The sequence below is a fragment of the Oryctolagus cuniculus genome, chromosome 19, assembly GCF_964237555.1.
Source record: "Oryctolagus cuniculus chromosome 19, mOryCun1.1, whole genome shotgun sequence".
Taxonomy (NCBI): Eukaryota; Metazoa; Chordata; class Mammalia; order Lagomorpha; family Leporidae; genus Oryctolagus; species Oryctolagus cuniculus.
The window spans coordinates 17,702,977-17,727,061 of record NC_091450.1 but is presented as its reverse complement, the minus strand read 5'-3'; the positions used below and the strand labels follow the sequence as shown (position 1 = coordinate 17,727,061).

At 39.0% G+C, this 24,085-nt stretch overlaps 1 protein-coding gene across 4 annotated transcripts in view; it reads left to right on the top strand.

Moving 5' to 3' along the window:
- LOC100353012 (phospholipid-transporting ATPase ABCA3) overlaps positions 1-24,085 on the top strand; it is a 123,510-nt gene that overhangs the window by 35,200 nt on the left and 64,225 nt on the right. For all 4 annotated transcript variants that reach the window (XM_017342510.3, XM_051847877.2, XM_051847878.2 and 1 more), the window contains 3 exons: positions 1,564-1,823; positions 20,566-20,682; positions 21,005-21,122. In XM_017342510.3, the coding sequence (XP_017197999.2) occupies positions 1,564-1,823; positions 20,566-20,682; positions 21,005-21,122 (495 nt within the window). The remainder of the gene's footprint in view (positions 1-1,563; positions 1,824-20,565; positions 20,683-21,004; positions 21,123-24,085) is intronic.

The following is a 24,085-nucleotide window of genomic DNA, read 5'->3' as shown; positions in this document are numbered from 1 at the left end:
ATAAATTATAATTAGATGAAGAAGGCCTTCACTCTGTGATATCCTTCCCTAGAACCCAGAACTTCAATTAGTTAATGAGAAAACATGAGAAAAATCAATTGTATAACATTCTCCAAAATATTTTCCAGTATTCTTAAAAACTCAAGATTATGAAAAACAAGGAGAGAATGAGAAGCTTTCACAGATCAGAGACTTTGGAGACTTGACAACTAAATACAGTGCAATGTCCTGAATGGAATCCCGAAACAGAAATAAAGCACATTGGGGGAAAACTGGAAAATTTCAAATAAAACGTGTATAAATTATAAATGGTATTTCAACAATGTTAGTTTCTTAGTTTTGACAACTACAGTGATAGCAAGATGTAATGTTAGAGAAGCTTGATGTAGAATATCTGGCAGTGTTTCTGTTTTTTGCTTCTCAGGACCATTTAGACTTTTTTTAAAAAAGATTTATTTATTTATTCAAAAGAGTTACAGAGAGAGGTACAGCCAGAGAGGGAGAGGTCTTCCATCCGCTGGTTCACTCCCCAAATGATGGCAATGGCCAGAGATGAGCTGATCCAAAGCCAGGAGCTAGGAGCCTCTTCCAGGTCTCTCACGTGGGTGCAGGGACCCAAGGACTTGGGCCATCTTCTACTGCTTTCCCAGGCCGTAGCAGAGAGCTGGATTGGAAGAGGAACAGCCGGGACTCAAACTAGCGCTCACATAGCATGCCGGTGCCGCAGGCCGTAGCTTTAACCCGCTGCACCACAGTGCCGGCCCTCATTTAGACATTTTAACCTAAGCAATAATCCCCATGAAAATGTCATACCAAAGATGCACTGTAGATCTATTTATGTACTGTAACTCCCATAGAGTGGTATAACTCACCATTAATAAGGTATGGTATACAAGAATTTTCTGTGCTGCCTTTGTAACTTTTCTGTAAGATTAACATTTTCCAATATAAAAAAATATAAACTCTCCAACCAAAAATACCAGTAAAAGTGCATTCTCTCAATGTGATATGTGAAAAATTTGTAGCTTACTGGTGAAATATTAAACATTTCCCTCCTAATGTCAGTAATAAAGTGAAAACACTTATTCTCATCAATTCTGTTCAGCATATCAGCAGAAATTCTAGTCTGCACTGGAAAAAGAAGAAGGAATAAAGTTTAAAAAAAGAGGAGTGAAATTATTTTTATTTGCAGATGACAAAAATCATTATGCACTTGTGTGGTGATTCCATGATAGCTGCTCTGAGACTGAGACTATGAGAAGAACCTTATTATAACAGTTAGCTTTGTTGTTTGCCTTTGACATGCAGTGATGTATAATGTAGTCACAGGAATAAGATCTGAGAAGTACAGTGTTAAGCAATCTCCTCACTAAGCAGACACAATAGAATGTACTTACACAGATAAGACAGTGGCCAGGTCAGTCAGTGACCATCATATATGCGGTCCATTCTTCTCTGAAGTGTCATGATAGGGCACATGGCGGTACTTGAATTGCCTGTTCTTTGTTCAGTCCCACTATATTTTGGCCTGTTATACTTAGCAGTCTCTGTTTTCTCACTTAGGGTACATCAGTGAAGGGTTCCTGGCTGTGCAGCATGCCCTGGATAAGGCCATCATGCGGCATCATAACAACACAGCTACAGAAACACTGTTTAATGGAGTCAAGATTTTTGTTCAGAGATTTCCATATCCATCTTATTATCATGATGTTTTCTTTTTATTTGCTATTGTTTTCATCCCTTTAATAATTGTATGTATCTTCTCTATGAATCATCTTACCATAATTCAATCTATTGTGTGGGAAAAAGAAAATCGATTGAAGGTAACTCCACTTTTCTTGTGATAGTTTCTTTTTTTTTTTTACTTTGGAAATTTATATTTATTAAATAAAAGTTAAAAAAAGAATAAAAGAAAAATTGGACGTTGCAACAAAACATTAAAAATGCCTTGAACCACAGTCAATGCAAATTCAGTTGGAAAATAAGCCATCATCTTCCAAACTATACCTTTAGTTATAGGTAAAAATAATCAATTTCTAAAAGCTAACATAAATGCAGCTTTTAAGAAATTTAAAATGTGTTCATTTGGTTTCATTTATTCTTTTTTTATTTATTTATTTTTGACAGGCAGAGTGGACAGTGAGAGAGAGAGACAGAGAGAAAGGTCTTCCTTTTTCCATTGATTCACCCCCCTTCCCCCAATAGCCTCTGTGGCTGGTGCACTGTGGCCAGCACACTGCGCCGATCCGAAGCCCGGAGCCAGATGCCTCTCCTGGTCTCCCATGTGGGTGCAGGGCCCAAGAACCTGGGCCATCCTCCACTGCACTCCCGGGCCACAGCAGAGAGCTGGACAGGAAGAGGGGCGACCGGGACAGAATCCAGCGCCTCGACCAAGACTAGAACCCGGTGTGCCGGCGCTGCAGGCAGAGGATTAGCCTATTGAGCCACAGTGCCGGCCTCATTTATTCTATGAAGTAAAAAAGTCATACACTTATTTCCTTTCTATATGATGAAGACAGTTGTGACAATTAGCATATATGTCAGTCATAATCAGTGTTTCACCAAATCAAAAATGACTATATCATCAGTCTAAAACCCAAAGGAAAAAAAGACAACATATCTAACCATGTACGAGGAGTCCAGTGTGCGCTTACATGAAAGCTGTTGCTGTGAGGTAGGAATTCTTAAATTTCTTTGTGGGACATGGTTTTCTTTGCATATTAAACCATCACTAACGTTTCCAACACTAGATGACTGTACAGCAGGCCTCATAGTACTAGTGCTGGGTAAAGATTCATTCCTCTGTGTCTCCTGAAGAAATTCAGTTCTAACCACTGTTAATTCCTCATTCGTCTTATTCAGTTTACATGTTAAGGTTTCTCGAACTTGTACTTCTTCTACATGGAATTCCCTTTGTTTCTCCAGTTCTTTATCACATTCTTCCTGAGGAGCTTTCTTTTTGGTATGTTCCGATGTTTGAAACTTTTGCTGTAACATATGACTCTTAATATCCATTTTTAATTGACTGGCTTTAAAGTCTCCAATGGTAGTCACACTGTGTTGTCATAAGCATGAAATATGTTTTTTATTTGAAAAAAGGGTTTCTTTGGTTGAGTTATCTTGTCTTCTAAATCACAATTTTTCTTCCTCTTTTGGTCCAGTTCGTCCTGCAGAGCTTCATTTATTTCAGCAAGCATCTTTATGTGTTGCTTTTTATATTCAGACTTTTTCTGTAGTTGTTCAATTAATATCACTTGCTCTTGAATTTTGATTTTTAGTTTGGCATTTTCACATTCCAACTTTGATATGTAGTTTTCTAGATGATTTTGAGACCTCTTAGTGTTGTCAACAATTTCCTGATGTTGATGATTTGCTTATTGGAACTGAGTCAAATTGTTTTTTGAAGTCCTTGCATCCATTTCTAGTGTTCTATGTGTCACTTCAAGTTGTTTCTCTTCTTCTTCTTCTCCTTCTCCTTCTTCTTCTTTTTTTTTTTTTTTTTTTTTGACAGGCAGATTGGATAGTGAGAGAGACAGAGAGAAAGGTCTTCCTTTTTCCGTTGCTTCACTCCCCAACGGCCACTCCAGTGGCACGCTGCAGCCGGCACACTGTGCCGATCCGAAGCCAGGAGCCAGGTGCTTCTCCTGGTCTCCCATGCAGGTGCAGGGCCCAAGTACTTGGGCCATCCTCCACTGCACTCCCGGGCCACAGCAAAGAGCTGGACAGGAAGAGGAGCAACCAGGACAGAATCGCGCCCGACCAGGACTAGAACCTGGGGTGCTGGCATCGCAGGGGGAGGATTAGCCTAGTGAGCCACGGCACTGGCCTGCAAGTTTCTTAACTCTTCCATTTCATTACTTTGGCAACGCTGCCCTTTTTCTTCAAACTGCTTATTTTTACTTCTATCAAACCATTCTCTTTCTTCCTTGGGTGTTGTTTTAATGTTATTACATGTTGGAGAAGAACTTTTTAATTCAAGTTCTGTGCTTTTATATTGATTAGTATTGCAGTGATGAAGGAAATGCCTCTCAAGATGTTTCAATATTGGTTTTAACTTGATTTTTTCTTGTCTGTACATTTGTACTTCATTCATTCCCACTGGTGTTTTCCAAAAAGGATGCATTGCTTCCAGACGAGGCATCAATTCAGCATATTCCTTAGCAAATGCTTCCAGTGGTTCATTCATATCTTTTCCTTTTGCATCTGCTGCCATTGATTGATTAATGTATTTCTTCCAAGAATTTGTAGAAATAGTCTGAGAATCTGAAGTTGACTCTACAGATTCATCGTCTGATCGCACAATAGATTCTGTATCTTTGTGTATCACATAGGCATGAACTAATTTGCCATTTGTATGTTCCTGTGGAGCATTATTTATGACAGCCATATCCCTTACACTGCTTCCATTTGCTGGCATTGATGTCTTTTCCTTAGAATTCCTTTGTGATTTCCTATCTTCAGGATCTCTTTTGGAGGTAGACTCCCTATCGTTGTCCAATCCGTGATCAGCGTTTAACCCATATTCATTAATTGGCTGTTGTGGAGCAACTTGAGTGATGGCAATATCTTTTCCACACTTCTTACTCGCTCCAGTTGACATGCCTTCGTGTGGCTCAGCCAGGGTTTCGCTGGCAGCTGTTGGCATGCGTGCGGTTGCATGGGCTGTGGCTGGGGCAGTGAGGCTTGGTCAAGGCACTGGGCCCCAACCGCCGCCGATAGAGTTTCTGTAGAAAATTTTCAGTCTGTATTTGGAGGGTTGGACTATTTTTACACACTCAAAACTGGTAGATGGTTATGTTTCAGCAGCAGCCAAGTATTGAGCACTTACATCTAGTTTTTGTGTTTATTGGAATTCTTGGTGAGATTTTTTTTTGGTTACAATTATATAAGCCTCCAAGAATATTAAAAATATAATTTAAACACCAAATATTCTAAAACATGTCTGGAATAAAGAAATAATCTACTGTACTTTAAAATTATGTCAAGATGAGCTACAACTCAATTCCCTTTTTCTATGGACCTCTGATTCTTTAAAACCTCTTTAGTTCCTTCCAGTAGTATACCTTAGTCCAGAGCATGTTGTGTTAAGCCTCACTGCTCTATTAGTCAAAATCCAGTCATCACTGGTTTAACCAATGATTTATTCAATGATTATGTATTTATTTATTTGTAAAGTACCTACTTTGTTTTGGGAATTCTCATGAAAATAGGTTTTAATCCTGGCTCTATTATCTACTCTGTAACACGTTACATACTCTTATAGCTTATTTTGTTAAGTGAAAATTTAGATTATTAATATCTGATTTAAAGGGCTGTTATAATATTGAGTGAGATACATGAAAAACTGTCACTTTCTTGTCTAAATAAGATTGGAGTTGGTGAACTCAAAAGGCTTCCATAGCCTTGGCAACTCATGACTAGAGCCTAGGGAGATTACTGACGCCATAAACAAGAGTGTCAAATTGTTAAGTCAACAACAGGAGTCACTGTGCACTTACTCTTCATGTAGGATCTCTGTCCTTAATGTGTTGTTCAATGTGAATTAATGCTATAACTAGTATTGAAACAGTATTTTACACTTTGTGTTTCTGTGTGGGTGCAAACTGATGAAATCTTTACTTAATATATACTAGATTGATCTTCTGTATATAAAGATAATTGAAAATGAATCTTGATGTGAATGGAAGGGGAGAGGGGATGGGAGAGGGGAGGATTGCAGCTGGGAGGGAAGTTATGGGGGGGAAGCCATTGTAATCCATAAACTGTACTTTGGAAATTTATATTTACTAAATAAAAGTTAAAAAAAGAACAGATTTTCATCTTAAAGCTAAAAGGCCATATACTTCCTGATAACCATGTCTTAAGCATTAACCCGAAATAAAATAGTCAAGCATGCTAAAAAAAAAAAAGAAAACTGTTACTTGCAAATTAATCATACCTATGGTTATAAAACAGAAATGGAGAAACAACATTTATGTTTTAAAAATTTTATTCTTTAATTCCATCCGCCACAAATTTTTTAAAGTTTCCTCATATAGAATCATTAAACTGAAACTTGGGACTGTTGACATCCTCTTTTGCAAGTCAGATGTCCTTTATTTAGTTCTCTGTTTTTAAAATTTTTTAAAAAGATTTTTACTTATTTATTTGAGAGGCAGAGTTACAGACAGGGAAAGACATTGAGAAAAGTCTTCCATTTGCTGGTTTACTTTATGACACCAGCATCACTGTCCAAGTGCCATTTTGAGTCTTAGCTGATCCACTTCCAATCCAGCTCCCTGCTAATGTACCTGGGAAAGCAGCAGAAGGCCCAACTGTTTGGGGTTCAGCTTGGCCCAGGACCAGTCATTGTGGCTGCTTAGGGAGTGAACCAGAGTGATGGAAGATCCCTTCAGCTTTTTGATTATATCATCTCACTATAGACCTACAGGGTTTCTACTAAGAAATCTGCCATGTTGAGAATCCCTTTTGTGTGATATACTTTTTTTTTTTTTTTGAAAGGTGGATTTAGACAGAGAAACAGAGAGAAAGGTCTTCCTTCTGTTGGTTCACCCCCCAAATAGCCGCTACGGCCAGCGCTGCACCAATCCGAAGCCAGGAGCCAGGTGCTTCCTCCCGGTCTCCCATGCAGCTGCAGCACCCAAGCACTTGGGCCATCCTCCACTGCCTTCCTGGGCCACAGCAGAGAGCTGGACTGGAAGAGGAGCAACCGGAACTAGAACCGGCGCCCATATGGGATGCCGGCACCACAGGTGGAGGATTAGCCAAGTGAGCCACGGTGCTGGCCCCATGTGTGATATACTTCTTATCTCTTAATGCTTTCAGAATTTTTTCTCCAAATTTTTGATAGTTTGATTGTCTTTTGAATTCCTCTTTCAGTTGAATTTGATTGAAAGACTCAATGCACCTTTTTTTTTTTCCCTCAATATTCCTTATACTTGTGTGTTGACCTCTTTCTCCCAATTTGGAAAGTTTCCTGTCATTATTTAAAAATATTCTGTCTCCTTTCATCTCTCTTTTCCTTGTTAAACTTCATTATGGATGTCAATTTTCTTCTTGGTGTCCCACAATAACTGTAGGCCTTTCTCAATCTCTTTAAAATTTTTTTTTTATTCCTCTATGTACTTCCAAATGTCCTGTTTTTGAGTTCACTAACTCTTCTACTTGATTGAACCTGCCGTTGAAGCTTTCTATTGCATTTTTGGGTTCAATTATTATTCTTTTTGTTTATCAAACTTTTATTTGTGTATTTTTTCAAATTTTATTTTCTACCTATATATTATTGTAATCTGCTGTATTTCCTTCAGAAGGATATTCTTTCTGGATTCTTTGTTAGTCATTTCATAGATCTCCATTTCTTTAGGAACCATTGTTATAGCTTTATTTGTTTGCTAGCTTCTTTTGGAGGTGTCATGATTCCCTGATGCTTTGGAATTCTTGGCACATATTTGAGAAGACAGTCACCTCCTCCAGCTTCGAAGGTTTTTCTTTGGCAGGTATGGATTTTCACTATTGAGCCTGTGAATCTGGATGGCCCAGATGGTAATGTCTCTGGGAAGGGAGAGTTTGCTTTCAGGTTCTGACCAAAAAGATGCCTGAGTGACTGCCTTTGCTCTGAGTCTGGGTGGCCTGGCTCTACTGGTAAGATACTAGCTGGGCTCTGCAATCAGATGGAACTGTTGGCTGAGCACTGAAATCACCCATGATCCAGACGGGCCACATTTTGTATTCTATATTTTATAAAATAGTGTTACCACTATTTTAGTTCTTCAGTTGGATGCGGTTGGGGACCGGGCCCCAGGGATAGCTGGAGTTACTTCCCAAGATTGACAGTAGCAGCTGCTGTGCTCTGTAGAAATGCACAGTTGAGATTTATCTTACTTGACTGGATGGGACCTTAAGGGAGGCTCTGTGGTTGAACAATACACTGTTTGGATGCCCAGATGTGACAGGTCTAGCCCTTGTGTTTTGCCAAAATATACATTAGTGGGCATTTCCCTGCCTTGCTGGGCTCAGGGTTGTCTGTGAGACTAATCTGGGTGCTGTTTAAACTCCTAGATGAGTCAAGTATCAATTCCTGTTCTTTTCCAAAGTGCACTCTGGCAGGATCTTCCTTCCTGAGTGAAGACTTCAGTGGACTTTGAAACTGAATAGAATGTTGATTAAATGGGGAGCTGGCATTGTGGTGCAGTGAGTTAAGCCACTGCCTATGATGCCAACATCCCATATGAGTGCCAGTTTGTATCCTAGCTGCTCCACTTCTGACCCAGCTACCCACTAATGTACCTGGGAAGACAGCTGAAGATGGCCCAATTACTTGGGCCCCTGCTGCCTACAAGGGAGATCTGTCTGAAGCTCCTGGCTCCTGGCTTCAGCCTGGCCCAGTCCTGGCCGTGATGGCCATTTGTGGAGTGAACCAGCAGATGGAAGATCTCTCTTTCTTTCTCTGTCTTTCCTTCTCTCCCTCTCTCTAACTCTGCCTTTCAAATGATCTTCCTCCTTCCCTCCCTTCCTCCCTCTCACCTTCCCTCCCTCCCTCCTCCCCTCTCTCTCTCTGAAAACTCTTTCAAATAAGTCTTTTAAAAATTAAAAAATAAAGTCCCTGATGGATCAGATCTAGTCCCTGCTGTTCATCAAAATGCACCATAGTAGATATCTGGTCCCCAGGCATAGACTTGGGGTGAGGTCTGAGGCTGATCATGGTGTCTGACCGGAAGCCAGGTAGAACTTCCCACTGTTTCCAGAAGCAGACAACTCAACTTGGTGGGTGGGCTGTGCTAATAGTTGGTATCTCTGATTGGATACCACTGCTGGAGAGTCCAGAGCTACCACCAAAATCCACAAGCTGATCACTGTGAGTTCTACCTCCCTGCTTTTATTTCTATCTGGCTACAGGTAATCTAATCATGCCATTATTCCCTGTGTTCCCCATGAGGTAAGTCTAAACTAGGCTTCCTAGGAAGCATCTTGCAATGCTAAGGAAGCTGAACATTTCAACTTCAGTTCTCTTTTCCTTCTCTTCTCTTGTACTGTGCTGATGTCTGGGAGAGGGAGGGATAAATATGCAAATAATGCAGTTACCCTTCAAATGCAATTTTTATTAGGTTCTGTGGTCCACACAAGTGTCTCAGGCTTATCCTCAAGTTTGGGGATTTCACAAAGGTGTTCTTGCCTGTGGGTAATTGCAAATTGAACTTCTGTGGAAACGGTGAATCTTGGACCTTGTATTCCATAATCCTCCCAATAGCATTCCCTTGGTGCTTCTTATATCTGATTTAAGAAATATTAGAGGGGCCGGCACTGTAGCACAGTGGGTTAACACCCTGGCCTGAAGCGACGGCATCCCATATGGGTGCCGGTTTGAGTCCCGGCTGCTCCACTTCCAATCCAGCTCTCTGCTTTCACCTGAAAAAGCAGTAGAAGATGGCCCAAGTACTTTGGCCCCTGCACCTGCGTGGGAGACCTGGAGGAAGCTCCTGGCTCCTGGGTTCGGATCAGTGAAGCTCCAGCTGTTATGGCCAATTGGGGAGTGAACCATCGGATAGAAGACCTTTCTCTCTCTCTCTGCCTCTCGTCTCTCTGTGTAACTCTGACTTTCAAATAAATAAATTTTAAAAAAAAGAAAGATAGTTACAAAATCATGATGTTATCTCTAATATTCTAGAAACTTTATATTATTTTCCACTTTAAGGTATTCATTCAAAAGAAATTGATTTTATTTAAGATTTGGGCAGAATTTAAATTTTATTTTTAAAATATAGAGATAACCTATTGATACATTACCACTTATTAATACAATGATAATCTTGCACTGCAATTCCATTTCACTTTATAATATTTGTAAATAAATTGAACCCACATACGCATCTGGTGACATGTTTCTCCTTTCTATCCTTATGATAGTATCACCATGACAGTACTCTAGCTTTTAACCAATTCTTGAAATTTGGAACAGGCCTCCTTATTATTATTATTATTCAAGTACTTCTTAGCTATTCTCATATCTTTTCACTTCCATTTTATAATCATTTAATTTCAAAAATGCTACTGACATTTTGAGATTACAAATTATGATTGATATCCTGTAATATTGAATCTTCTGAACTATAAATATGGTGCATTCTCCTATTACTTTTAAATTGGTTTTAACTATAAAATTGTGTGCAAAAGTCATACACACTACTCAAATTTAGTGAAGGTGTAGGGAAAAGAATACCTTTGTACACTGTTGGTGGAAGTGTCAATTGGTAGGGCAATATGGAAAACAATATAGAGGTTCCACAAAAAATATAAAGTGAAACTACCTTATGATCCAGCAGTCCCACTTGTGCCTATCCAAAGGGACTTTGGACGGTTACTGGAAAATGTACATTATCTTCTAATTTAATTCTTCCATGAACTCTTTGAAGCCCTCTTATCTATGCAAAGAAAATGCAATCAGTGTTGAGATATATTTTCTTTCTTTTTTTTTTTTTTTTTTGACAGGCAGAGTGGACAGTGAGAGAGAGAGAGAGACAGAGAGAAAGGTCTTCCTTTGCCATTGGTTCACTCTCCAATGGCCGCTGCGGCCGGCGCGCTGCGGCTGGCGCACCGCACTGATCCGATGGCAGGAGCCAGGAGCCAGGTGCTTTTCCTGGTCTCCCATGGGGTGCAGGGCCCAAGCACTTGGGCCATCCTCCACTGCACTCCCTGGCCACAGCAGAGAGCTGGCCTGGAAGAGGGGCAACCGGGACAGAATCCGGTGCCCTGACCGGGACTAGAACCCGGTGTGCCGGTGCCGCAAGGCGGAGGATTAGCCTAGTGAGCCGTGGTGCTGGCCGAGATATATTTTCTTCTGTGATTTGTTTATTTTATGTAATATCAAGAACCCATTTACTAAATCCAAAATTAAGAAGATTTACCCTGATGTTCTCTAAAATTTTTATGTTTTTAACTCTGATATTTAGATTGTTTATCCATTTAAGATTAATTCTTGTATGTGATTTTAGGTTGGAATCCTGTTTCACTCTTTTTCATGAAGGTTGTCCAGTTTTCTCAACACTATTTGTTGATCCCCATCAAGCAATATTTTTTAAACTTTTAATAAATATAAATTTTGAAAGTTCAACTTTTGTATTATAGCGGTTTCCCCCCCATAACCACCCACCCCATAACCCTCCCATCTCCTACTCCCTCTACCATCCCATTCTTCATTAAGATTAATTTTTAATTATCTTTATATACAGAATATCAACTTAGTATATACTAAGTAAAGATTCCAACAATTTGCACTAACACATTAAGTATAAAGTACTGTTTGCATTACTTAGTTTTACCATTAATTCGCATAGTACAACACATTAAGGAAAGAGATTCTACATGGGGAGTAAGTGCACAGTGACTCCCATTGTTGATTTAACAATTGCCACTCTTATTTATGATGTTAGTAATCAATAGAGGCTCGTCATGAGCTGCCAAGGCTATGGAAGCCTCTTGAGTTCACCGATTTCGATCTTATTTAGATAAAGTGGAACTTCTCTACTCCCTTCAGAGAAAGGTACCTCCTTTGATGGCCTGTTCTTTCCACTGGGATCTCACTCACAGAAATCTTGCATTTAGGTCATTTTTTTGCCACAGTGCCTTGGCTTTCCATGCCTGAGAAATTCTCATGGGCTTTTTAGACGGATCTGAATGCCTTAAGGGCTGGTTCTGAGGCCAGAGTGCTGTTTAGGGCATCTTCCACTCTATGAGTCTGCTATGTATCTACTTCTCATGTTGGATCATTCTCTCCTTTTTAATTCTATCAGTTATTACTAGCAGACACTAGTCTTGTTTATGTGATCCCTTTTACACTTATCCTATCTTTATGATCAATTATGAACTTAAACTGACCACTTTAACTAGTAACATGGCCTTGGTACATGACAACTTAATGGGATTTTAAATTCCCATGGCACATTTCTAATTCTACCATTTGGGGTAACTCCTCCCTCTCTTATTCCCACTTTTATTTTTAACAGGGATCAACTTTCAGTTAAATTTAAACACCTAAGAATAATTGTGTGTTAATTAAAGAGTTCAACCGATGGTATTAAGTAGAACAAGAAAATACTAAAAAGAATAAAATAGTAAGCTGTTCCTCGACAGTCAGGACAAGGGCTAATCAAGTCATTGTTTCTCATAGTGTCAGTTTCACTATTACAGGTTTCCTTTTAGGTGCTCAGAAGTCATTGATCAGGGATAACATATGATATTTGTCCCTTTGGGACTGGCTTATTTCACTCAGCATGATGTTTTCCAGATTCCTCCATCTTGTTGCAAATGACCAGATTTCATTTTTTTTTACCGCTGTATAGTATTCTATAGAGTACATATCCCATAATTTCTTTATCAAGTCTTCTGTTGATGGGCATTTAGGCTGATTCCAGGTCTTAGCAATTGTGAATTGAGCTGCAGTAAACATTGAGGTGCAAATAGCTCTATTATTTGCCAATTTAATTTCCTTTAGGTAATTTTTGAGGAGTGAGATGGCTGTATCATGTGGTAGGGCAATATTCAGGTTTCTGAGGAATCTCCAAACTGTCATCCATAGTGGCTTTACCAGCTTGCATTCCCACCAATAGTGGGTTAGTGTGCCTCTATCTCCACATCCTTGCCAGCATCTGTTTTGGTAGATATCTGTATGTGAGCCATTCTAACCGGGATGAGGTGAAACCTCATTGTGGTTTTGATTTGCATTTCCCTGATTGCTAGTGATCTTGAACATTTTTTCATGTGTCTATTGGCCATATGGATTTCCTCTTTTGAAAAATGTCGCCAGCGCCGCGGCTCACTAGGCTAATCCTCTGCCTTGCGGCGCCAGCACACCGGGTTCTAGTCCGGTCGGAGTGCCGGATTCTGTCCCGGTTGCCCCTCTTCCAGGCCAGCTCTCTGCTGTGGCCAGGGAGTGCAGTGGAGGATGTCCCAAGTGCTTGGGCCCTGCACCCCATGGGAGACCAGGAGAAGTACATGGCTCCTGCCTTCGGATCAGCGCAGTGCGCTGGTTGCAGCGCGCCGGCCGTGGCAGCCATTGGAGGGTGAACCAACGGCAAAAGAAGACCTTTCTCTCTGTCTCTCTCTCCCTCACTGTCCACTCGGCCTGTCAAAAAAAAATGTCTTTTTAGGTCCTTGGCCCATCTCTTAAGTGGGTAGTTTGTTTTGTTGTGGAGTTTCTTGATCACTTTGTAGATTCTGGTTATTAATCCTTTATCAGTTGCATAATTAGCAAATATTTTTCCCATTCTGTCCGTTGCCTCTTCACTTTCCTGACTGTTTCTTTTGCAGTAAAAAAACACTTCTCAATTTGATGTAATCCCAATAGTTAATTTTGGCTTTGACTGCCTGTGCCTCCAGGGGCTTTTCCAAGAAGTCTTTGCCTGTGCCTATATCTTGCAGGGTTTCTCCATGTTCTCTAATAATTTCATGGTGACAGGTAATAGATTTAGATCTTTAATCCTTGTTGAGTGGATTTTTGTGTAAGGTGTAAGATGGGTCTTGCTTCATGCTTCTGCATGTGGAAATACAGTTTTCCCAGCACCATTTGTTGAATAGACTGTCCTTGCTCCAGGAATTGGCTTTAGTTCCTTGATCAAATATAAGTTTGTTGTAGATGTTTGGATTGATTTCTGGTGTTTCTATTCGGTTCCATTGGTCTGTCCATCTGTTTCTGTACCAGTACCATGCTGTTTTGATTACAACTGCCCTGTAGTATGTCCTGAAATCTGGTATTGTGATGCCTCTGGCTTTGTTTCTGTTGTACAAGATTGCTTTACCTATTCGAGGTCTCCTGTGTCTCCACATGAATTTCAGCATCATTGTTTCCAGAACCGAGAAGAATGTCTGTGGTATCTTGATTGGTATCGCATTGAATGTATAAATTGCTTTTGGGAGAATGGACATTTTGATGATACTGATTCTTCCAATCCATGAGCATGGAAGATTTTTCCATTTCTTGGTATCCTCTTCTATTTCTTTAAGATTTTGTAATTCTCATCGTAGAGCTCTTTAATGTGCTTGGTTAAGTTTATTCCAAGGTATTTGATTGTTTTGTAGCTATTGTGAATGGGATTGATCTTAGCAGTTCTTTCTCAGCCGTGGCATTGCCTGTGTATACAAAGGCTGTTGATTTTTGTGCATTGATTTTACATCCTGCTACTTTGCCAAACTCTTCTATGAGTTCCAATAGTCTCTTAGTGGAGTTCTTTGGATACCCTTAATAAAGAACCATATCATCTGCAAAGAGGGATAGTTTGGCTTCTTCCTTCTCAATTTGTATCCCTTTAATTTCTTTTTCTTGTCTAATGGCTCTGGTCAAAACTTCCAGTACTATATTGAATAGCAGTGGTCACAGTGGGCATCCCTGTCTGGTACCAGATCTCAGTGGAAATGCTTCCAACTTTTCCTCATTCAATAGGATGCTGGCCGTGGGTTTTCCATAAATTGCTTTGATTATATTGAGGAATGTTCCTTCCATACCCAGTTTGCTTAGAGTTTTCATCATGAAAGGGTGTTGTGTTTTATCAGATGTTTTCTCTGCATCTATTGAGATAATCATATGGTTTTTCTTCTGCAGTCTGTTAATGTAGTGTATCACATTGATTGTTTTGCACACATTGAACCATCCCTGCGTACCAGGGATAAATCCCACTTGGTCTGGGTGGATGATCTTTCTGATGTGTTGTTGCATTCTATTGGCCAGAATTTTATTGAGGATTTTTGCATCTATGTTCATCACGGATATTGGTCTGTAATTCTCTTTCAATACTGCATCTTTTTCCAGCTTAGGAATTAAGGTGATGCTGGCTTCATAGAAAGAATTTGGGAGGACTCCCTCCTTTTCGATTGTTCTGAATAGTTTGAGAAGAATTGGAGTTAATTCTTCTTTAAATGTCTGGTAGAATTCAGCACTGAATCCATGTGGGCCTGGAATTTTCTTTGTTGGGAGGGCCTTTATTACTGATTCAATTTCTGACTCAGTTATAGGTCTGTTTAGGTTTTCTGTGTCTTCATGGTTCAATTTAGGTAGGTTTCATATGTCCAGGAATCTATCCATTTCTGATAGATATCCCTGTTTTTTGTCGTACAACTCTAGTAATTTTTGATGACTTTTTATTTCTGTGGTATCTGTTGTTACATTCCCTTTTTCATCTCTGGTTTTATTGATTTGGGTCTTTTCTTTTTTTAGTTAGTTGGGCCAATGGTGTGTCAATTTTGTTTATTTTTTCAAAAAACCAGATCTTTGTTTTGCTGATCTTTTGTAATGTTTTTTTTTGGATTCGATTCTGTTGATTTCTTCTCTAATTTTAATTATTTCTCTTCTCCTACTAGTTTTGGGTCTGGTTTGCTACAGTTTTTCTAGATCCTTGAGATGCATTGATAGCTCATTTATTTGATGCCTTTCCAATTTCTTGATGTAGGCACCTATTGCTATAAACTTTCCTCTTAACACTGCTTTTGCTGTATCCTGTAAGTTTTGATATGTTTGTGATCTTCATTTGCTTCCAGAAAGTTTTGATTTCTCTTTTGATTTCTTTTATGACCTACTGTTCATTCATGAGTATGTTGTTTAGTCTCCATGTGTTTGCATATGCTCTAGGGATTCCTGAGTTGCTAATTTCCAGCTTCATTCCACTGTGGTCTGAGAAGATGCATGGCAGGATTTCGATGCTTTTGAATTTGCTGAGGCTCAGCAAGCAATATTAACCCATGTATCTAGTGTTGATTGACCGTGTTTTTTGTTTGTTTGTTTGTTTGTTTGTTTTAGTGGTTCTCAATTCTGTTCCATGGATTTACATTCCTATTCTTACGTCAATACCTTATCTTGGTTAATGAAATTTTTTGCTAGGAACTGAAATAGAAGAGTGTGAATCTTCCAACTTTTTGTTCTATTTAAAAGGACTTTTATCTAATCAAGGAAACTGAGGTGCCATATGAATTTTAGTTTGGGCTTTTCTATTTCTGCAAAAAGTATCCCTGGGATTTTGATTGGGTAGTATTTTCATCTTGAACATGGTATATTACTCATCCATTTTTCTATTTTCCATATTTTTGATGTTTTGACATTTTATACTTCTTACTTCTGAAAGGAATGCATCTACAAGCCAGTTTTAGAGACAGCAAGCACTTACCCAGACCGCATTCTGGAGATGCAAACTGACCAAAGCAGAACCCCTACTCATTACCATGTTTCATTGTCTTTCACAGGTTGAGCCACTATCCTCCTGTCGTAATCACCCTAGGATCAGTTAACAAACAACTAGAGACAGCCTCTTACCCTGCAGCCTCCTGAATTTATGCACAGGAACCAAATCCTGGTACAATAACCCTGCCTTGCCTCTTGCACAGAAACTATAATATAGGCTCTTGCCCATGTTTTCCTTTCAAGCATTTGACTGGTTCTGGTGCCTCCCTGTGCCTAAATGGTATAGCATGCCCCTTCTCTGGGAACCATGTTTCCAGTGGTAATCATCTGATCTGTTGGATTCCCATATTTCAAAAATACTAAAATTTTAAAACACAAATGGGATATCTTCAGATTTATCTATACTGTATTTAGTTTTTCTCAACACTGTTTTGGGGACCAGTGCTGTGGCAAAGCAGGTTAAGGCTTTGCCCACAGTGCTGGTATCCAATATGGGCACAGGTTCATGTCCAGCTGCTCCACTTCCAATCCAGTTCACTGCTAGTGTGATTGGGAAAGCAATGGAGCATGGCTCAAGTCCTTGGGCTCCTGCACCCATGGGTGAGACCAGAGAAACTCCTGGTTCCTGGCTCCTGGCTCCTGGCTCCTGGCTTTGGCCTGGTCCAGCCCTGGCCTTTGCAGCCATTTTGGGAAGTGAAACAGCAGATGTTAGATCTCTCTCTCTCTCTCTCTCTCTCTCTCTCTAACTCTGCCTTTCAAATGCAAAAACGAAACAGAAAAAAGACATTGTTTTATAGTTAACAGTGTGCAAATAATTTGCCCCCCCCAGTTAAGTTTATTCCAGAGAATTGTATTCATTTCTTTTTTTTTAAAGATTTATTTATTTGAAAGTCAGAATTACACACACACACACACACAGAGAGAGAGAGAGAGAGGTCTTCCATTCGCTGGTTCACTCCCCAATTGGCTGCAATGGCTGGAGCTGAGCTGATCCAAAGCCAGGAGCCAAGAGCTTCTTCTGAGTCTCCCACGCAGGCCCAGGGGCCCAAGGACTTGGGCCATCTTCTACTGCTTCCCTAGGCCACAGCAGAGAGCTGGATCAGAAGTGGAGCAGCCGGGACTCGAACTGGCACCCATATGGGATGCCGGCACTGTAGGCGGTGGCTTTACCTGCTGTGCCACAGCACCAACCCCGATTATATTAATTTCTATGCCTTTGTAAATGAGGGTTCCCCCTCCTTTTAAATGGAGTATCTATATTGCTAGTGTATCGAGATGTAGAAAATTTTTGTGTGTTTCTTAAGGTATATGTATATTTATTATTTACTTGAAAAGCACACATCAGAGAGGGTGAGAGAGAAATCATCTGTCTTCTGGCTCATCCCTCAAATGGCCGCAACAGACAAGGTTGAGCTAGGCCAAAGCCAGGAGCCAGGTACTCCATGCTCATCTCCCACGAGTGGCAGGGGCCTAAGCATTTGGACAATCATTTGCTGCCTTCCCAGGCATAGTAACAACGAGCTGCATTGGAAGCAGACAAGCTAAGACTTGAGCCAGCACTCTGATATGGGATGCTTACATCACAAGCATTGACTTTACCCACTGAGCCACAATGGTGGTGCCCATGTATTCATTTTGTTTTATCCTGTAACTTTGATGAATTTTTGTGTGCTTATAAACAACTAAAGTTATATCATCGTTAGAGATTATTTTACCTCTTTTCAATCTTACTCCTTCCTTTCCAATTGGAGGCCTTTTATTTTTCTTGCCTAATTATGGAAGAAGTAGGGTGAAGTGAGTATCTTTTTCTTGATCTTAGATAAAATAGTACGATATTCAGATTTTCACGTCACTCTTATTATACTCTGCAATTTTCCTTTTGTTCCTAGTATATTGAGTTTTTGTCATTTAAAAATGTTTTGAATATATTCTTATATTAATTAAGATGATAATTTTTTATCACTTCTTCTCTTCATGTACTGAATTACATTGTTTTTGTACTTGAATCCTTCTCATATACAGAAATAAATCCTACTTGGTCATGGTGTAGAGCCCTTTCAGTATACTACTGAGTATGGATTTCTAATATCCTTTTGAGGAAATTTTCATTAATATTCATAAGAGTTTATTTCCTCATAATTTTTTTTTCTTGTCATGTCTTTTTCTGGTTTTACTATCAGGATAATTTTGGCCTCATAGAATGTGTTGAGAAGTTCTGCCTACATTTCAGTTTTTTTTATTTTTTGTTTTTATTTGACAGGTAGAATTATAGACAGGGAGAGAGAAAGACAGAGAGAAAGGTCTTCCTTCCGATGGTTCACCCCAATCCCCGCAATGGCTGCTATGACCAGAGCTACACTGATCGGAAGCCAGCAGCCAGGTGCTTCCTCCTGGCCTCCAATGCGGGTGCAGATGCCCAAGCACTTGGGCCATCCTCTACTGCCTTCCCAGGCCACAGCAGAGAGCTGGACTGAAAGAGGAGCAATCGGGACTAGAACCCGGTGCCCATATGGGATGCCGGCACCACAGGCAGAGGATTAACCAAGTAAACCATGGCACCAGCCCCCGTTTCAGTTTTTTTTAAGAGTTTGAGAAGAATTCTTATTTATTATTCTTTAAGTGTTTGGCAAAATTCACTTGTAATACCATTTAGTTCAGGAATGTTCTTTCTTGGATGTTTTTCTATTCTGTTTGTGTGTGTGTGTGTGTGTGTGATTCTTGATTTGATGACCTTACTAGTTATAAGTCTGTTCAGATATTTTATTTCTTTGTAATTCAGTCTTTTTTTTAAGATTTATTTTATTTATTTGAAAGACAGAGTTACACAGAGAGTTAGAGACAGAGAGAGAGGTCTTCCATCTGCTGGTTCACTCCCCAGATGGCTGCAACAGCCAGAGCTGAGCTGATCCAAAGCCTGGAGCCAGGAGCTTATTCTGGGTCTCTCACATGGGTTCAGGGGCCCAAGGACTTGGGCCATCTTCTACTGCTATCCCAGGCCATAGCAGAGAGCTGTATCAGAAGAGGAGCAGCTGGGACTAGAACCGGTGCCCATATGGGATGCTGGTGCTTCAGGCCAGGGCTTTAACCCGCTGTATCACAGTGCTACCCCCAATTCAGACTTAATAAAATTTATGTTCCTGTGAATTTGTCCACTTCATCTACACTATCTACTTTTTGAACATGTAATTTTTCATAGTACTCTCTTATGACCCTTTCTTTTTCTATAATATCCAAAGTAATGACCCACTTTCATTTATGATTTGAGTAATTTGAATTTTCTCTCAATTTTTCTGACAAAATGTTTGTCAGTTTGCTGATATCTTCAAATGATTGGCTTTTATTTTTATTGAATTTCTCTATTGCTTGCCTTTTCTGTAATTTATCTCTACTGTAATCTTTATTAGTTTCTTCCCTCTGCTAGATTACTGATTAGTTTGCCTTTCTTTTCCAGGCCTTGTGATATACAGTTTGGTTATTTATTTGAAATCTTTATTTTTTAAAGTAGACATTTATAGCTATAAATTTCTCTGTGAGAACTGACTGCACCAAATCTCCCCAAAGTTTGCATGTGTTATATTTTTGCTTTTGATTGTCTCAAGGTATTTTATAATTTTCCTTATGATCTCTTATCATCTATTGATTGTTTAGCTTTCATATATTTATGAGTTTTCCTTTTTCTATGTTCTATTACATGTGTTCAAACAAAGATACTTTGTGTCATTTCAGTAGGAAGGCCATAGTACCACAGGTGTATAAACAAGGACTGAAAACAACTATCAAATCATAAAATATCCATTTCATTCCTATACATTTTTTGTATTCTATGTTAACTCCCACATATCAGAGAAAACATATATCTGTCTTTCTGGGACTGACTAATTTCACTAAGCATCATAGTTTCTGGTTGCATCTACTTTGTTGCAAAAATAAATAAATAAAACCCAGAATTTCATTATTTTTTATGGCTGAGTTAGTATTTCATAGAGTATATATACTACATTTTCTTTATCTAGTTATCAGTTGATGGATATCTGCATTGATTCTGTATCTTAGCTATTGTGAATTGAGCAGCAATAAACATGAGGGAAGGACATAATCAAAAGAAAGGGAATATTAGTTTTAGTGTTTTATTGCTTTGTTTTTGATGTTTTTGATGTCAGATAAATTACTAGAGGAATGATATGTGTGCTTATAAAAAAAATCACAGTACTTACCAACTGAAGGATTTTAAAGAAGTTATTTGATATTCTGAACTTGATTTCCTGCTCTATAAATGGAGATAATAGTATTCATTACTTAACCCTTTATGGTTATAGATATTAAAGTAGATGATATTTATAGACTCTAAGGTACTACATGATTAAATAGTTTTATTTGATATTTGATTTGTGTTAATTTTCCCACAGGAATACCAGCTCATGATAGGACTCAGTAATTGGATGCTCTGGACTGCCTATTTCTTCACATTCATCCTCTTGTATTTTATTATCATCATCATTATATGCATAATTTTATATATCAAGGCAAGTGTTTACAGTATGCTCTAGCTAAACTTAGAATATGTCATGGGCCCAATGGATCTCAGATTGTTAGGGAATGAAAAGGTGGCTTTTGTTGATTCTGTTCTGGAAATTAAGAGATTGCTTAGTCTCTCAGTGAACTAAATTTTAAACCTAGGTCAGTGGACCTTCTATAATAAATGAATGGTTAATCAGCTCATTGAGTAGTTTCATAAGTTTCACCAGAAATGTTAAAGATTTTTAAGATATTTCCTTTTTCCTCATTCATTTTTGCTGTGATATCACTTAAAGCGTGACTGAACTGGCTTCCTGATTACTTTTCTAGATTCAATCTGTCTCAGTCCTTGAATACAGTGACCCAATTATTGTCTTCATCTTTTTGCTATTTTATACCATGCCCTCAATATGCTTCAGCTTTATGGTTAGCACATTCTTCAGTAATGGTGAGTCTAAGATTTTTCCTTTCAGTGCCTGAACAAAAATGGTATTTGGAAATAGCTTCTCAATCTTAGTTGCCACTTCACTGATAGCCTGTTTACATTCTATCTAAAATGAAGATGCCATATTCATGTGAATGATGTGAAATGGAACAAAGAGAGCAATGACTAGCTGGTAGAAAATACATGTGATTGAGAGGTTGATATGACACAGTATACATATGATAATAAGACTGTATCTGAATGATCTTTCAACTTCAGCTGCCGCCTCATATACAGTATCTAACTTTTCACCAAGAAGAAATGATATGGAAATGACTTCTGTATATTCTTTTGGATGAGCTAATAATGTCTACTAGTATATGATGATAAGCCTGGTGTATGTGAAGAGGAAGAAACAAATAATGAAAGAAATAGTCTTTACACCCAATTAATAAATGCTTAATGTGTATCTGGATATATTTGAAATATACTGCTTGCCCTATAGAGCTGAAGTTGACATTGGAGGTATATATATTATATGTACAAAAAAATATTTGAAAGTTATATTAGTCAAGATTCTCCTGAGAAACAAAGCCAATAGTCTTATTATTATAGATAAAAAGATGTTTATTAAGAGGAATAGTTTCACATGATTAAGGAGGTTTGGAAGTCCCATGATCTGCAGTCAGAAATATGGGGACCCAGGAAAGCCAATGTCATAAATCCAGTCTGAGTTCTAGCTACATTGGGAAGGGCAGTTTACCAAGTCCACAGATTCAGCTGTGTGTATGGTGAGGTGTATAGATAGCAAAATAGTGGGTCTTGTTTTTTAATCCATTTAGCCAACCTGTATCTTTTAGGTGGAGAATTTAGGCCATTTACATTCAAGGTTATTAATGATAAGTAATGACTTGGCCCTGCCATTTATCTGTAAATATTCCTATTGTTTGCTTTGGATCTCCTTTGTACTTTTCCTAGAAGATTTTCTGCCTTCACATTCTTTCATAATGATGACGTCACCTTCATTCATCAGTGAGAGCTTTGCAGGGTACAGTATTCTGGATTGACAGGTTTTTTTTCTCTTAAGACTTGGACTGTATCTTTCTGTTCTCTACTAGCCTGTAAGGTTTCTGATGAGAATCCAGCTGCGAGTCTAATTGGAGATCCTCTGAAATTAACCTGGTTTTTCTCTCATGCACATTTTAGAAACTTTCTTTATTATTTACTGTTAAAAGACTGACTACAGTGTTTCTTTCGTTTTACTGTTTAAAGTTGGACTGCAATGTTTTGTGCTGAAGGTCTTTTCTGGTCATGACTATAAGGAGTCCTGTGTGCTTTGTGTACTTGGATGTCTCTTTTTCCAAATTAGGGAAGTTTTCTGTAAGTATTTCCCTGAATAGGCCTTCTGATCCATTCTGTCTTTTCACATCTTCAAGAACTCCTAAGACGCATACGTTGGGTCATTTGATAGTATCCCAAAAGTCCAACACTTTTTTAATTTTTCTAATTTCTTCTTTTTCTTCTTTTTTTTTCGGGGGGTGGGTGGGTCTGACTGAATAATTTCCAAAGATTTGTCTTCTAGCTCAGATATTATTTCTTCTGCCTCACCAAGTCTATTGTTGAGGCTTTCTATTGTATTTTTTGACATTGAAAATTCTTCATTTCTAATATTTCATTTTTATTTCTCATCAAAATACCAGTTTCATGGGAAAATTTTTCATTCATGTCATGTATGAATTTCTTTTTTTTATTTGGCAGGTAGAGTTATAGACAGTGAGAGAGAGACAGAGAGAAAGGTCTTCCTTCCGTTGGTTCACTCCTCTAATGGCCGCTATGGCCAGCGCTGCGCTGATCCGAAGCCAGGAGCCGGGTGCTTCCTCCTGGTCTCCCATGTGAGTGCAGGGACCCAAGTACTTGGGCCATCCTCCACAGCCCTCTCGGGCCACAGCAGAGAGATGGACTGAAAGAGGAGCAACTGGGACTAGTACCTGGCGCCCCAACCGGGACTAGAACCTGGGGTGCCAGTGCCACAGGTGGAGGATTAACCAAGTGAGCCATGTCACTGGCCCTGAATTTCTTTAATTCATGAATTTGCTTCTGTGTAATCCTATGATTAATCTTTTAAATTCCATATCAGGCATTGCATCAATCTGTTCATCTTCACCTTCTAATATTGAAGTGCTATTGTGTTCCTTTGGTGGGAGTAGGGGGAAGGTTTTGTTGTCTTCCTTATTGTTGTTTCTTAAATTTCTGCATTTATTTTTAGGCATTTGTGGAAATATTTGTTGGTGTTTTTTCCTCTGATGTCTTTTATCTTTGAAATATGCCTCCCTTTCTTAGTGGAGTGTCTGCTTTTTCACTGAGTATGCAGAGGTGAGTGCTTGGTATGGCAAGGGGGCTCTGGTCTGTGTTCCAACTTGGGGCACTCATGCTACGCTCTCCCTCTGGCTGTATCTCCAGTTGGTTGGCACCTGTAGTCTGATCTTGACTCGGGCTCCAGATCTTTGCTTTCTCCGACTCTTGGCTGCTGGTGTCATGTGTTGTATCCATGCTTGTGCTATGTGTCCACACCTTCCATGCCAATCCATGGCATTCCTCCTCCTTCCTTAAAATTTCCACTGCAGTTTTCCCTTTAACTCTCCCCTAAAAATGTACTCCCTCAGTTTTTTTGTACTGTTTACCCCTAGACTAGAGTGGTATGGTCGTCTCTATTTTGCCATCTTACTCCAAAGCCCTAGACTAAATTTCATGATGTCTGGAAATACAATCTAGGTTGTACCAGCAGTAGAAGTGTTTACATTTGTAATTTTTTTTGCTGAGTAATAATAAATTAATATATAAATTTTCATTAGATATTGTAATGCTTATAGCTACTACACGTAGAATGATATATTGCAGAATAAATTAGCTCCTAAAATGTTACATTTCAGCCTTAATAAAAATATTTTGGAACATTTACTGTGTCGAATATATTATGTGCTGAGGGA